The 16,844-nt window shown below is 43.9% G+C and overlaps 1 protein-coding gene across 2 annotated transcripts in view; it reads left to right on the top strand.

The window, feature by feature from the left end:
* Positions 1–16,844, top strand: part of LOC140460481 (disintegrin and metalloproteinase domain-containing protein 12-like) — a 180,747-nt gene that overhangs the window by 23,694 nt on the left and 140,209 nt on the right. For both annotated transcript variants that reach the window (XM_072555027.1, XM_072555026.1), the window contains 2 exons: positions 2,549–2,744; positions 15,336–15,444. In XM_072555027.1, coding sequence (XP_072411128.1) covers positions 2,549–2,744; positions 15,336–15,444 — 305 coding nt within the window. The remainder of the gene's footprint in view (positions 1–2,548; positions 2,745–15,335; positions 15,445–16,844) is intronic.

Genomic DNA, 16,844 nt, shown 5'->3' with positions numbered 1-16,844 from the left:
CTGCATTTGTAACCCCAAATGGGATTATATCAATTCAAAGTGATGCCCTTTAGAATGAAGGACACAGCCGCCACCTTCTCACAAACAGAGTTGTGGCCTGATTAACAAATGGTGCAGTTCATCTGGATGATGTAGTGATCTTTAATGAGACATGGAAAGATCACCTGGTACAGTTGGCTAAGCTCTTTGAATGATTAAGTGAAGCAAAACTTAAAGAAAACCGAATTCACCAAGGCAGAGGTAACGTTCTTGGAACATAATATGGGTCATAGAAGATCGACCCCAAGGAATGCAAAGAGATGGCCATCGACAAATTTCCAAGACCAACCCCAAAGAATCAGTTGCTTCAATTTTTGGGACTAAGTGGATTCTACTGGCAGTTTGTTCCAAACCTCAGCAGATTGGGGCACCCGCTAACATACTTATTAAAGAAGAACATCAACTTTTGGTGGACAGAACAATGCCAAGAGGTATTTGAGAATTTAAAAGCAGTATTAAACACTGCAGCAGTTTTAGGTGCATCATATTTTTGAAAGTTACAATTGATGTGAGCGATATAGGAGTTGGAGCTGTACTGCTACAGGAATCAAACGGCCAATTGGCTACTTTTCAAAGAAACTCAACACCCAACAGAGAAAATACTCTACCACTGAAAAAGAACAATTGAGTTTGGTACTGGCCTTACAACATTTTAATGTTTATGTGATGAACAATGTGGCAGAGATGGTTGTGTACAAGGATCACAATCCTCTTACATTTTTGGAAAGATTTAAAGACAAAAATGTGAAGCTATTTCATTGGAGTCTTGTGTTACATACTTCATATTTACATGTTGCAGATTGTAAAATGTGATCACAGATGTGTTAATCACAGATTTAAAGGAACAAGTATAGATAAGATTTCGATGTTTTGTGTGTGTGTGTGTGTGTGTGTGTGGGTAGGTGTGCAGAAATTAATATGAACTTAAATTAATAACTTATGTATTTCATTGTAATAGGATTAAGAATTAGAGAAAAAAATGATGCCATCTTTTCATTGATGGTATATTTTTTTCTTAAGGAGGGGGATGTTATGAAGTTGAATGCTTGTTATGTTTCTTTAAAAGAGAATGAATGCTGTTCTAAATGGAAAGCTTACAATTGCCTGTGGGATATGTCTAGGTGACAGTCTCAGGGTGTACTGGAAAATGGAAAATATGTAACACTAGGCTGTGAAATAGATACCTGAGTTGGTTGCTGTTTTGACAACAATTCAAATTTAACCAACAGTTTAAATTATGCCCCAGGATACTAAAACCCAATTGAGTTTGAATTCATTGTTTTGCCAACATAATATTTGTTTCTTCCCACATAAGAATCACAGGTAGATAGGATAGTGAAGAAGGTGTTTGGTATGCTTTCCTTTATTGGTCAGAGTATTGAGTACAGGAGTTGGGAGGTCATGTTGCAGCTGTACAGGACATCGGTTAGGCCACTGTTGGAATATTACGTGCAATTCTAGTCTCCTTCCTATTGGAAAGATGTTGTGAAACTTGAAAGGGTTCAGAAAAGATTTATAAGGATGTTGCCAGGGTTGGAGGATCTGAGCTACAGGGAGAGGCTGAACAGGCTGGGGCTGTTTTCCCTGGAGCATCAGAGGCTGAGGGGTGACCTTATAGAGGTTTACAAAATTATGAGGGGCATGGATAGGATAAATAGACAAAGTCTTTTCTCTGGGGTCAGAGAGTCGAGAGGGCATAGGTTTAGGGTGAGAGGGGAAAGATATAAAAGAGACCTAAGGGGCAATGTTTACATGCAGAGGGTGGTACGTGTATGGAATGAACTGCCAGAGGAAGTGATGGAGGCTGGTACAATTGCAACATTTAAGAGGCATTTGGATGAGTATATGAATAGGAAGGGTTTGGAGGGTTATGGGTCGGGTGCTGGCAGGTGGGACTAGATTGGGTTGGGATATCTGGTCAGCATGGACAGGTTGGACTGAAGGGTCTGTTTCCATGCTGTACCTCTCTATGACTCTATGAGACAATCCGATGTGGCAGATATAAAAATGTGGGCATTTTGAAAATTTTGAGACAGAGGAACTGCCATCAACACAGATCCAAGAAATTAGGAAACATTCTCTCTCAAAGGTACCTTTTCATATGAAACATATTTGCAATAAAAAAAGACAACGGCCCAGGGAGATCTTCAGCCGGAAGAAGACAGACACTGAAGATGACAGCCGCTGTGTGGTTTTGAAACAAAGTTGATGTAATTTTAATAAATGTTTTATTGGAACAGTATATTGTTAAAGAATTGGAGGCAGGTAATAAGCATGTGGAGAAAAGGGGTGCATCAAGTTGTGAAAAGTTATTATTTAATGTTCACTTTTTGAGTTAAAGAATAAATTGATATTATTTTCTTTAAATAGTAGAATTTGGGAGTTCTCTGTCACTCATATTTTAACAGATCTATGAGGTAAGGGGAGCTTTTCTGTGGGTCTGGTTTAATTAACAGAGGGGTTCGTTGCTGTGTTGTAATACCATGTCATCTCTGTCTTTGTTCTGCAGTTTCTTCCAATGGGAACAGTTTGCCGCCCATTGATGGGGGAATGTGACTTGGAAGAATACTGTTATGGGAATTCTTCAATATGCCCTGACAATGTGTTCCTGAAGGATGGCTATGAGTGTAAAGATGGAGCTTCATATTGTAGTGCTGGGGCTTGTCAGTCTCCAGACATCATGTGTGAGGAGTTATGGGGTTCAGGTGAGTCCATTTTATTCAACTCCCTCATGCTGTTGCTCAACCATCACAGTAAATTCTGTCCATGATACACTGGTTCCAGCAGGAAATCAAAATACTTCTTCAGGAAGCACAAGGGCCAGTTAAATACCAGAGATATACCAGAGAACTACGAGGTGGCATGGTAGCTGAGTGGTTAGCACTGCGGCCTCACAGTGCCAGGGACACGGGTTTGATTCCTGCCTCGGGTGACTGTCTGTGTGGAGTTTGTATGTTCTCCCCGTGTCTGTGTGGGTTTCCTCCAAAGATGGGTTAGGTTAATTGACCATGCTAAATTGTCCATAGTGTTAGGTGCATTAGTTAGGGGAATGGGCCTGGGTGGAATTACTCTGTGGCCTTGTTGGGCTAAAGGGCCTGTTTCCATACCTTCCACATCTTTCTGTCCTTTCCTATAAGATATATCAAGCTGTCAATACATCAATTACCTGGAGAATACCACGATGGTAGATTATTATCTGAAAGATGATTTGGGAATACATATGTTGGCCTCCATACCAGGAGGATTTGAGGACAGGAGCAGGGCTTTCACGAGACCACCTGTGGAACGTTGTCTTCATATCTGAGGAAGGTTACTCTAGTGATGGAAGGAATGCAATGTAGGTTTCTGAGACTGTTTCCTAGGATGGGAGCATTGATACATGAGGAGAGACCAGATCAGTTTGGACTATATTGACTGGGATTTAGAACAACAACTAGGGGAAGCCCTTAAAATTCTATCAAATTATCATCACATCAAACCATCAGAGCAATCCCTTTGTCCCATCAAGTCTGTACTGACAAAGAGCTACTGCGAATCTACTCTCATCTGGGAGTTTTCTATAGACCCTCAGAGTCCGACAGAAATACAGGAGCAGACATGCAGACAAATTTCACAGAAATTGTAAAAGTAATAGAGTCATGATAGTAGAGGATTTCAACATCTCCAGTAAAGACTAGGACAGACGGAATGGAATTCTTAAAATGCAAGAGAGGGATTGGTCCTGGACTTGACTTTAGGTAATGAAGCTGGGTAAGTGGGTGTGGGATCAGTGGGAGCATTTTGTAGACAGCGATCATAACTCCATTACATTCAAGACTGTATAGGAAAAGGGGCAAAGCTGGCCCTGAAATGGAAGTTCTCCACTGGGGGAGGGGGGGTGGGGGGAGGCTGACCTTAATAAGATCCGATGTGATTGGGCCAGAGTGGGCAGGGAGCAGATACTTTCAGCGAAATCTGTCTCTGAACAGTGGGGGTGCATTCAAGAAGGGAATGTACAGAGAACAGGCCCAACATGGTCCAATAAAGTCAAAAGTTGGGACCATTAAATCCAGTGGCCCCTGGACATTGAGGGATCCACAGCATTGGATAAGGAGAGAAAGGAGCAGACCAAGAGCTCCAAACAGCAGGAGCCCTGGAAGTGTACAGAGGGTGCCAGAGGGAACCTCAAAAGGAAATTGGAGAGTGAAAAGGGACATGAAGATACAGTAAAGCAAAGGAAAATCCAAAGGTGTTTTACAGGTACATTAAGGGTAAAAGGAAAACGGGGGAAACAGTTGTGCCCATTAAACTGGGGCAAGGCTGGAGCACAGTGGAAATTGGTGCCTGGAGCTGGAGGATGAAGGGACGGATCTTGTGTGCAGTGTCCACTCGTGAGAAAGACAATGTGGCTATTGAAACCAAGGAGGACGTCTATGATCCCATTAATGAGCAGACAGTGAGGAGGTTCTGAGTAATCTGACAGGCTTGAGCCAAGGGAAGAACGTACAATGATGCTGAGAATAAGTATCAATTCTTCTCGGCCACATGACTGAAGGACAGTCAATATGGTGTCATTATTCAAGGAGAGGTGATGGTGCAGTGGTGTTAGTGCTGGACTGGTAATCCAAAACCCCAGGAAATGTTCTGGGGACCCAGGTCTGAATCCCACCATGGCAGATGGGGGCGTTTGAATTAAGAGTATAATGATGATTTAGGAAATTCTTCTTTCAGGGCATTGTGGGTTTACCTACAACACATAGATTACAGGAGTTCAATACAACAGCTCACCTTCAACACAGGCACCACCAGCATCAACACCAGCAATACCAGCACCACCAACAGCAGCACCAACACTAACACCAGCACCACCAACATCAGCACCAACACTAACACCAGCACCACCAACAGCAGCACCAGCACTAATACCAGCACCACCAACAGCAGCACCAGCACTAATACCAGCACCACCAACATCAGCACCAACACCACCACCACCACCAGCATCAACACCAGCAATACCAGCACCACCAACACCAACACCAACACCAGCACCACCAACACCAACACCAACACCAACACCAGCACCACCAACACCAACACCAACACCAACACCAGCACCACCAACACCAACACCAACACCAACACCACCAACACCACCACCAACACCAGCACCACCAACACCAGCACCACCAACACCAACACCAGCACCACCAACACCAACACCAACACCAGCACCACCAACACCAGCACCACCAACACCAACACCAGCACCACCAACACCAACACCAACACCAGCACCACCAACAGCAGCACCAGCACTAATACCAGCACCACCAACACCACCAACACCACCACCACCACCAGCATCAACACCAGCAATACCAGCACCACCAACACCAACACCAGCACCACCAACACCAACACCAACACCAACACCAGCACCACCAACAGCAGCACCAGCACTAATACCAGCACCACCACCACCAACACCAACACCAACACCAACACCAGCACCACCAACACCAGCACCACCAACACCAACACCAACACCAACACCAGCACCACCAACACCAACACCAGCACCACCAACACCAACACCAACACCAACAACACCAACACCAACACCAACACCAGCACCAGCACCAGCACCAACACCAACACCAGCACCAGCACCAACACCAACACTAACACCACCAACACCACCAACACCACCAACACCACCAACACCACCAACACCACCAACACCACTAACACCACTAACACCACCAACACCACCAACACCACTAACACCACTAACACCACTAACACCACTAACACCACCAACACCACTAACACCACTAACACCACTAACACCATCACCACACCAGCACCACTTCCACAACCACCAGCACTACTACTACCTCCAGTACCAGAACCAGCAGCACCAACATCACCTCCATCACCACCTGCAGCACCATCACCAGCAGCACCTCCACCACCACCACCAGCAGCACCTCCAGCAGCACCACCATCAGCACCACCTCCAGGGCGGGCAATACAAATTCTGGCCAGCCAGTGATGCCCACATCCCCCTAGTGAATAAAAACATTACTCAATGTCCCAGCATCTATTGTAGTTCACAGATTTACAAGCCTTTAAAGAGAAATACTTTCTCCTTATCTCTGTTTTAAACTGTGAGAGGAGATTGAATGGTGAGAGGGACAGACAGGAGATTCTGTGGGCATGAGTGAGATTCCCAGATGGTGTATGTTGCCTCCCGGGTGCCAGGGTCAGGGATGTCTCGGATCGAGTCTACAGGATTCTTAATGAAGAGGGAGAGCTGCCAGAGTTATGGTCCACGTCGGTACCAATGACCTAGGGAAGGAAATGGAAGGGGACCTGAAAAGAGAACATAGGGAGTTAGGGTGGAAGCTAGAAGGCAGGACAAGCAGAGTAGTCATCTCAGGATTGCTACCAGTGCCACGGGCTAGTGAGGCTAGGAATAGAGAGCGAGTGCAGATGAACACGTGGCTGCAGGGCTGCTGTAATGTGGATCACTGGGATAGGTCTAGGGAAGGTGGGACCTGTACAAGAAGGACAGGTTGCACCTGAACAGGAGGGGCAGCAATACCCTGGGTGGGAGGCTTGCGAGAACTCTTTGGGAGGGGTTAAACTAGATTGGAGGGGGGGGGAGGGAACCTGAGCGATGGATCAGAGGATGGGGTGGTTAGTGAGCAGCCAGAGACAGCATGCAGAGAGTCTGTGAGAAGGGGGATGAGGGACAGGAATGGCTGTTGGAGGTTCCTGGGTACAGATGTTTCAGTAAGATTAGGGAGGGTGGTAAAAAAGGAGGGGGGGTGGCATTGCTAATTAGAAATGGTATAACGGCTGCAGAAAGGAAGTTTGAGGGGGATCTGCCTCTGGAGGTAGTATGGGCTGAAGTCAGAAATAGGAAAGGTGCAGTCACCTTGTTGGGTGTTTATTATAGGCCCCCCAATAGCAGCAGAGATGTGGAGAAACAGATTGGGAAACAGATTTTGGAAAGGTGCAGAAGCCACAGGGTCGTAGTCATGGGCGACTTCAACTTCCCAAATATTGATTGGAAGCTCTTTAGATCAAGTAGATTGGATGGGGCGGTGTTTGTGCAGTGTGTCCAGGAAGCTTTTCTAACGCAGTATGTAGATTGTCCAACCAGAGGGGAGGCCATATTGGATTTGGTACTCGGTAATGAACCGGGACAAGTGGTGGGCTTGTTAGTGGGTGAACATTTTGGTGATGGCGACCACAATTCTGTGACTTTCACCTTGGTTATGGAGAGAGATAGGTGCGCACAACAAGGAAGTTTTTACAATTGGGGGAAGGGAAATTACGACACTGTAAGACAGGATTTGAGGAGCATACGTTGGGAGCATAGGCTGTCAGGGAAGGATGTGGTGGAAATGTGGGACTTTTTCAAGGAGCAGATACGACGTGTCCTTGATATGTATGTACCGATCAGGCAGGAAAGAAATGGTCGTGTGAGGGAGCCTTGGTTGACGAGGGAGGTTGAATGTCTAGTAAAGAGGAAGAAGGAGGCTTACGTAAGGTTGAGGAAACAAGGTTCAGACAGAGCAGTGGAGGGATACAGGATAGCCAGAAGGGACCTGAAGAAAGGGATTAGGAGAGCTAAGAGAGGGCATGAAAAATCCCTGGCGGATAGGATCAAGGATAACCCCAAGGCATTCTATGCGTATGTGAGAAACCTGAGAATGACGAGAACGAGGGTAGGTCCGATCAAGGACAGTGGTGGGAGACTGTGTATTGAGTCGGAAGAGATAGGAGAGGTCTTGAACAAGTACTTCTCTTCAGTATTTACGAACGAGAGGGACTGTATTGTTGAAGAGGAGAGTGTGAAACGGACTGGTAAGCTAGAAGAGATATCTGTTAGGAAGGAAGATGTGTTGGACATTTTGAACAACTTGAGGATAGACAAGTCCCCCGGGCCTGACGGGATATATCCTAGGATTATGTGGGAAGCAAGAGAGGAAATTGCAGTACCGTTGGCAATGATCTTCTCGTCTTCACTGGCAACGGGGGTGGTACCAGGGGACTGGAGAGTAGCGAATGTTGTGCCCCTGTTCAAAAAAGGGAATAGGGATAACCCCGGGAATTACAGGCCAGTTAGTCTTACTTCTGTGGTAGGCAAAGTAATGGAAAGGGTACTGAGGGATAGGATTTACGAGTATCTGGAAAGACACTGCTTGATTAGGGACAGCCAGCACGGATTTGTGAAGGGTAGGTCTTGCCTTACAAGTCTTATTGAATTCTTCGAGGAGGTGACCAAGCATGTGGATGAGGGTAGAGCAGTGGATGTAGTGTACATGGATTTTAGTAAGGCATTTGATAAGGTTCCCCATGGTAGGCTTATGCGGAAAGTCAGGAGGCATGGGATAGAGGGAAATTTGGCCAATTGGATAGAAAACTGGCTAACCGGTCGAAGTCAGAGAGTGGTAGTAGATGGTAAATATTCAGCATGGAGTCCAGTTACAAGTGGAGTTCCGCAGGGATCAGTTCTGGGTCCTCTGCTGTTTGTAATTTTTATTAATGACTTAGATGAGGGAGTCGAAGGGTGGGTCAGTAAATTTGCAGATGATACAAAGATAGGTGGAGTTGTGGACAGTGAGGAGGGCTGTTGTCGGCTGCAGAGGGACTTAGATATGATGCAGAGCTGGGCTGAGGAGTGGCAGATGGAGTTCAACCCTGCCAAGTGTGAAGTTGTCCATTTTGGAAGAACAAATAAGAATGCGGAATACAGGGTTAATGGTAGGGTTCTTAGTCAGGTGGAGGAACAGAGGGATCTTGGGGTCTATGTACATAGATCTTTGAAGGTTGCCACTCAGGTGGATAGAGTTTGTAAGAAGGCCTATGGAGTATTATCGTTCATTAGCAGAGGGATTGAATTCAAGAGTCGTGAGGTGATGTTGCAGCTGTACAGGACTTTGGTTAGGCCACATTTGGAGTACTGTGTGCAGTTCTGGTCGCCTCACTTTAGGAAAGATGTGGAAGCTTTGGAGAGGGTGCAGAGAAGATTTACCAGGATGTTGCCTGGAATGGAGAGTAGGTCGTACGAGGATAGGTTGAGAGTTCTCGGCCTTTTCTCGTTGGAACGGCGAAGGATGAGGGGTGACTTGATAGAGGTTTATAAGATGATCAGAGGAATAGATAGAGTAGACAGTCAGAAACTTTTTCCCCGGGTACAACAGAGTGTTACAAGGGGACATAAATTTAAGGTGAAGGGTGGAAGGTATAGGGGAGATGTCAGGGGTGGGTTCTTCACCCAGAGAGTGGTGGGGGCATGGAATGCGCTGCCCGTGGGAGTGGTAGAGTCAGATTCATTGGCGACCTTTAAGCGGCATTTGGATAGGTACATGGATGGGTGCTTAATCTAGGATAGAAGTTCGGCACAACATCGTGGGCCGAAGGGCCTGTTCTGTGCTGTATTGTTCTATGTTCTATGTTCTATGTTCTAAGGGACAGGCACCTGACAGGGCAAAGATACAGTCAGTGGGATGAGTTGAAGTGTGTTTATTTTAATGCAGTAAGTATCAGGAATAAGGGTGATGAACTTAGAGCAAGGATCAGTACCTGGAACGATGATGTTGTGGCCATTACGGAGACTTGGATCTCACTGGGGCAGGAATGGTTGTTGGATGTTCCAGGGTTAAGATGTTTCAAAAGGAATAGAGAGGGAGGTAAAAGAGGTGGAGGAGTGGCATTGCTCATCAGGGATAGTATCACAGCTGCAGAAAGGAAGGTTTTCGAGGAGGGTTTGTCGACACAGTCAGTATGGGTGGAAGTCTGGAACAGGAAAGGAGCAGTCACTTTATTGGGAGTTATCTACAGATTTCCCCAACAGCAACAGAGACACAGAGGAGCAGATTGAGAGGCAGATTTTGGAAAGGTGAAGAAGTAACAGGGTTGTTGCCATGGGTTATTTTAACTTCCTGAATATTGTTTGGAATTCAAATAGTTTGGATAGAGTAGCTTTTGTCATGTGTGACTAGGAAGGGTTCCTGACTCAATGCTGTTAGGCAGGAACTGGGGCAGCGACATTGGGAGCAGATGTTCTCAGGGAAATGCACAACAGAAATGTGGAGGTTGTTTAGGGAGCCCTCGTTGGATGGGTTTGTCCCACTGAGGCAAGGAAGGGATGGTAGGGTGAAGGAACCCTGGGTAAAAAGGGATGTGGAACATCTAGTCAAGAGGAAGAGAGAAGCTTACTTAAGGTTGAGGAGGCAAGGATCAGACAGGGTTCCAGAGGGTTACAAAGGGAGACAGGAAGGAACTGAACAATGGATTTAGGAGAGTTAGAAGGGGGCACGAAAAAGCCTTGGCAGATAGGATTAAGGAAAACCCGAAGGTGTTTTACACTTCTGTGAGGAACAAGAGGATGGTCAGAGTAAGGGTAGGGCCGATCAGGGATAGTGGAGGGAACTTGTGTCTGGAGCTAAAGGAGGTTCTTAATGAATACTTTGTTTCAGTATTCACTGGTGAGAGGGACCTTGTCGTTTGTGAGGACAGTGTGAAACAGACCGATGTCAGGGAGAAGGATGTGCTGGAAATTTGAGAAACATAAGGATAGATAAAGCCAGACGGGATATAACCAACAGGAAGCAAGGGAAGAGATTGTTGCACCTTTGGCAATAATCTTTGAGTCTTCACTGTCCACTACAGTAGTACCAAATGATTGGAAGGTGGGAAATGTTATTCCCTTGTTCAAGAAAGGGAATAGGGATAACCCCAGGAATTACAGACCAGTCAGTCTTACGTCAGTGGTGGGCAAAGTATTGGAGAGGATTTTGAGAGACAGGATTTATGATTACTTGGAAAAGCATAGTTGATTAGAGATAGCCAGCACGGCTTTGTGAGGGGCAGGCCATGCCTCACAAACCTTATTGAATTCTTTGAGGATGTGACAAAACACATTGAGGGTAGAGCAGTGCATGAGGTGTACATGGATTTTAGCAAAGCATTTGATGAGGTTCCCTATGGTAGGCTCATTATGAAAGTAAGGAAGTATAGGATACAGGGAAACCAGTCTGTCTGGATACAGAATTGGCTGGCCCATAGAAGACAAGAGGGTGGTGGTAGACAGCAAAGGGCATGTGCTGTACTGTTCCATGTTCTATATTCTACGTTCTATCCCTCAGCACTGAAGATTTCACTCCATTCCAATAATAAGCTGCATTGTTATTCCTCTGACCAAATGGTTAACCTCACACCTATCTACGTTAAAATCATAGTATCATAGAGTCATACAGCACTGAAACAGACCCTTCGATCCAACCCGTCCACGCTGACCAGATATCCCAACCCAATCTAGTCCCACCTGCCAGCACCCGGCCCATATCCCTCCAAACCCTTCCTATTCATATACCCATCCAAATGCCTTTTAAATGCTGTAATTGTACCAGCCTCCACCACTTCCTCTGGCAGCTCATTCCATACACGTACCACCCTCTGCGTGAAAATGTTGCCCCTTAGATCTCTTTTATATCTTTCCCCTCTCACCCTAAACCTACGCCCTCTAGTTCTGGACTCTCCCACCCCAGTGAAAAGACCTTGTCTATTTGCCTTTCATGATTTTATAAATCTCTGCAAGGTCACCCCTCAGTGTCCGATGCTCCAGGGAAAACAGCCCCAGCCTGTTCAGCCTCTCCCTGTAGCTCAGATCCTCCAACCCTGGCAACATCCTTGTAAATCTTTTCTGAACCCTTTCAGGTTTCACAACATCTTTCCAATAGGAAGGAGACCAGAATTGCTCGCAATATTCCAACAGTGGCCTAACCAATGTCCTGTACAGCCGCAACATGACCTCCCAACTCCTGTACTCAATACTCTGACCAATAAAGGAAAGCATACCAAACACCTCCTTCACTATCCTATCTACCTGCGACTCCACTTTCAAGGAGCTATGAACCTGCACTCCAAGGTCTCTTTGTTCAGCAACACTCCCTAGGACCTTACCATTAAGTGTATAATTCCCGCTAAGATTTGCTTTCCCAAAATGCAGCACCTCACATTTAACTGAATTAAACTCCATCTGCCACTCCTCAGCCCATTGGCCCATCTGGTCCAGATCCTGTTGTAATCTGAGGTAACCCTCTTCGCTGTCCACTACACCTCCAATTTTGGTGTCATCTGCAAACTTAAGTTCATATGTAGACAACTCATTTATCCCATCCATATCTGTTTGCAAGTATTTTAATTCTGCATTGCAACTTACTTTACCACCATTTACAAAGAATAAAGAACAGGACAGCACAGGAACAGTCCCTCTGCCCCAACACACCTGAGTTCACTCACAATGACTTTCTGAACTAAGACCATTTTCCCTTTCCATGACCTGTAAATCTATGTTCCTGACATAATCATATTTCTGTCAAAATGTTGCTTAAATTTTGCTGTTACATCTGCCTCTCACATCTCCTTTAAACTTACCCCTTTTACCTTAAACCTTTGTATCCTAGTTTTATGAAAGTAAAGGGGTACTGTACCCTTTAGCGAGTTTAAGGACTTAGCAAGCAGACAGAGTGCTGGAGAATTTACAATGGAACATTTGGTCCAGCAGCTGGCAGTACCTGGGTTGCTATGAGACAAAAACAAATTCAAATTCATCCAATCAGTTTAAAGTTTGAATTTAGTATATTTAGTATATTCACTATTTAGTATAATAGAATTTAGTATATTTACAATACTAAAATCAATGAAATGATCTGATGCTTTGGGGTATAAGACCGGAAAAAATTGAACAGTTGGAGGAGAACTGCCAAGCCACCAACATCTGCAGGCTGCCTAGAGAATAGCTCCCTTAAAGGTACCTTTAGCTATCAACGACCTGTGAAACAGAAACCCCTAAGATGAAGAAAAGACAGAGGAAGATACAAAGAGAAGATTCGACAGCTGACTGATTTTGAAATTTGAATTTTTTGGTAAATCTTAATCGGGAGTTTTATCGGATCAGTATTGTAGAGGGGGAGGTAAAAGATAGATTAGAGCAAGGAGTTGTAAATATTTGTTAGTTCATTATTCTCTGTTAGACTTTTAAAAAAAATATAGTTATTAGTTTCTACTTTACTTTAAATAGTGACCTTTTGGGATAGTTCTTGACCTCACGAATTTTCACAGATTACTGCCGGGTTAAACCATTCTGTGTTGCTGGTTTAAATTGTCAGGTGAGGTTTACCCTGTGTTGTAACAGATGGGGAGCTTTCATCTGAGATTTGAACTAGTGTAAACAGACTTGAATAGAGTTGGGGGTACAAAAAATCCCAGCAGATTAAACACTTGCAGGTTAGTGTCCTAGATCGTCAAATAAAATGTAACTGAGACAATTTGTTTAATTTTGGTGACATGTGGTTGGTTAAATTCAAAGTGAGAGAAATAGCTCATAAAATCACTAAAGAGATTCTGGGATTTGAAGATGATTCTCAAATTTGCCAAGAAAGTTTAGAAGGGAAGAAAAAGACCATACCTTTAGAATTAGCAAAGAAGTTGGATTTGGGATTAACCAAGGACAAAAGTAAAACTGAAATTGTAAGAGAGGTACTCAAACACTTAGGTGTATCTGAGAAACAGACAAGTGCAGTAGAGGGAGAAAAACTTAAATTACAATTAAGGAAAATGGAGTGAGAAAATAAACAAAGGGAGAGAAAAAGAGAAGGAGAGAGAGAGGAAAGAAAAATAAAGAGAGAAGAAAGGAAGTGAAATAGAGAGGAGAAAGAGAGAGAAGAAAAAAGAGAGAGTAAGAAGGTTCTGAGCTGAGCAAAGACAGAGAGAAAAACTGGACAGACAAAGAGAGAGAGAGACTCTGAACTTGAGACAGCAAAGTCAGGTTAACAGGATGGAGATTAAAAGAGAAGGTAGTGATATAGACAAATATGTCAAAACTCTGCCACATTTTGATGAGAAAGAATTTGAAACCTTCTTTATTTCATTTGAAAAATTGGCTCAGCAGCTGGAGTGGGCCGAGGATTTATGGGTAATGCTAGTTCAGACGAAACTGGGAGGGCAGAGCTAGTGAGATATTTGCCGTGCTGTCAGATGGGGGCGTCAAGGGATTATGAAGAGGTTAAGCAGCTATTTTAAATGCTTATGGATAAATACCAGAAGCATGTAGACAGTGGTTCAGAAACATCAAGAAGGGACCAGGTCAGACTTATGTTGAGTTAGAAAGAATTAAACATAATCATTTTGAAAGATGGGTGCCGGCTTTAAAAATAGATAAGACCTATGAGGCTCTAAGAGAGATTATTCTGCTGGAGAAGTTTAAACCTCACCTCCAGAGATGGTAAGAATTCATGTGGTGGAACAGAAAGTTCAGGAAGTGAGAAGGGCAGCAGAGTTAGCAGATGAGGACATGTTGGTGCATAAGGCAAGGTTGGCCTAAGCGTCCTCATAGCTAGTACTCTCCAAACCAGGTAACATCCTGTTAAACTGTTCTGTACCCTCTCCAAAACCTCCACATCCTCCTGGTAGTGCGGTAACCAGAAATGTACACAATATTCCAAACATGGCCTCGCTAAAGTTCTATTGCAATGTGACTTACCAATTGTTGTACTCCATGCCCTGACCAATGAAGACAAGCCTGACTATTTTATCCACTTGTGGGGCCACTTTCCGGGAGCTGTGGAACCTTCTACCTAGATCCCTCTGTATGTTCTTGCTATTAAGGGTTCTGCCATTTACTGTATACTTCCCTCCTGCGTTAGACCTTTCAAAATGCATCATCTCACATTTGTCTGGAGTAACCTCCATCTGCCATTTCTCTGCCCCATGTCTCCAGCCTGTCTATATGCTGCTGTGTCCTCTGACAATCCTCCTCACTATCCACAGCTCCCCCAATCATCGTATCACCCACAAACTTACTCATCAGACCATCCACATACTCTCTCAAATCATTTCTACATATTACAAAGCACAGCACTGATTCCTGCAGAAAACAGCTGGTTACAGATCTCCTGTCAACAAAACAACCTTCCACCAAAACCCACCTCTCTTCAATGACCAAGCCAGTTCTGTTACTATCTTATCATATGTACTTATACCTATGATGATGTCTTGTGTGGTAACATGATACCATGTGACTTCACCTTCCTGCCGTGAAGGACCTTGTTGAAGGATAATTTGATCGATGGATTCTTTATTTAGAATGGTGTTTTTGTAAAGTCTGGAAACATCAGGACAGAGTAGATCGGAGAAAATACTTCTCACATTGGTGTAAGAAACCTCTTTTGAAAGTTGAACAGCCTGCCGCTGTTGTGTCAAATCTTTGTCATCTCTCACTCTTTCTCTGACAGGTGCACAATCTGCTGAAGACATTTGTTATTCAAATCTAAATGCGAAAGGAGATGAATTTGGGCACTGTGGCAAGGATCAATATGACCAATTCCAAAATTGCCAACCTTGGTAAGTTTGCCTGAGAAATTCAACCTGTTTAGAATTTAGCCAGTTATGTCAGAAATTTGTAGCCAGTTGAAAAAAAGAAACCATGAATCTGTGACCAGCACCTTCTCAAGGGACGGACAATAAATGCTGCCTGACCCAGCAACACCCACATCCAGCAAATGATTTTAAAAATATATAAACCTGTTCTTCTATGATTTAAGTTCTATCCCTCTTTAAAAATTCCTGTACACAAACAGATTTAAAAATAAAAAAGACAAAATATAAGTATTATGGGTGAGGGAGAATAAAAGTCAGAGAAGGACAGTTCTGGATGGTGGATAATGATGAGCTGTTATCATTTAACTCATTGCTGCCATTCCTTCTGACACTTTGCTAATAACACAAGGTTAGGAATTCACCATCAAATAGATGTTGGGCACCAAGTTTATAACAGAGCTGAAAATGCATTGCTGGAAAAGCGCAGCAGGTCAGGCAGCATCCAAGGAGCAGGAGAATCGATGTTTCGGGCATCAGCCTGCGATGAAGAAGGGGTTATGCCTGAAACGTCGATTCTCCTGTTCCTTGGATGCTGCCTGACCTGCTGCGCTTTTCCAGCAACACATTTTCAGCTCTGATCTCCAGCATCTGCAGTCCTCACTTTCTCCACCAAGTTTATAACAAACAAGAATGACAATATTAAGAGTGTAACATTAGCAGAACACAGCTGGCAGACTCTTGGCCTGGTGTGGGATTTCCAGGCTCAGAGGTGCAGCCCCACAGCGGCTAAACACGGTAAGATTGTTATGTTTGAACTTTCAGCTTTATTTCTTTATTTCTATTTAAAACTAAGAAGGTATGCAATGTGTAACTTTTAACTTCATTTTGTATGTTTCATGCTCTACTATAATTACTGCAATGTTTAATTTTAAATTTCTTCTTTCTTTCTAACTCATTCTTAAGATTCTGTAGCTAGGTACTTGTACCTATGATGACGCCTTGTGTGGTAACATTATACACTTTTCACTGTACTCCTGTACTTTTGTACATGAGGTACATGTGACAATAACATTAACATTACAATCAAATTAAATCAAACCAAATTAACTACAAAGTAATCTAAATTAGTCTAATGTTCTTTATCTCAAGTTCCCACTCCCATACTGACAGAGAGATACAGTTAAGCAATAATTTTTTTTAGCAATAAAGGAATTTTAAATGGTCACTGATATAACTGTTTCAATAATGAACATAAGGCCTTCATGAAACCTTTGGACAATGGGCTGTATTACAGGCAGATAAGATTGTGTCTCCAGGCAACACAAACAGCTTCCATAGACCACATGAGATTTTTCCAGATTGCTTAGTCACTGAAGTTTTTTTTCTCAGAACTTTCAACAAGTTGATTACTAGAGACTAATTGG

Source organism: Chiloscyllium punctatum, chromosome 36 (assembly GCF_047496795.1).
Source record: "Chiloscyllium punctatum isolate Juve2018m chromosome 36, sChiPun1.3, whole genome shotgun sequence".
Lineage (NCBI taxonomy): Eukaryota > Metazoa > Chordata > Chondrichthyes > Orectolobiformes > Hemiscylliidae > Chiloscyllium > Chiloscyllium punctatum.
This window is presented reverse-complemented; position numbering and strand designations above follow the sequence as displayed.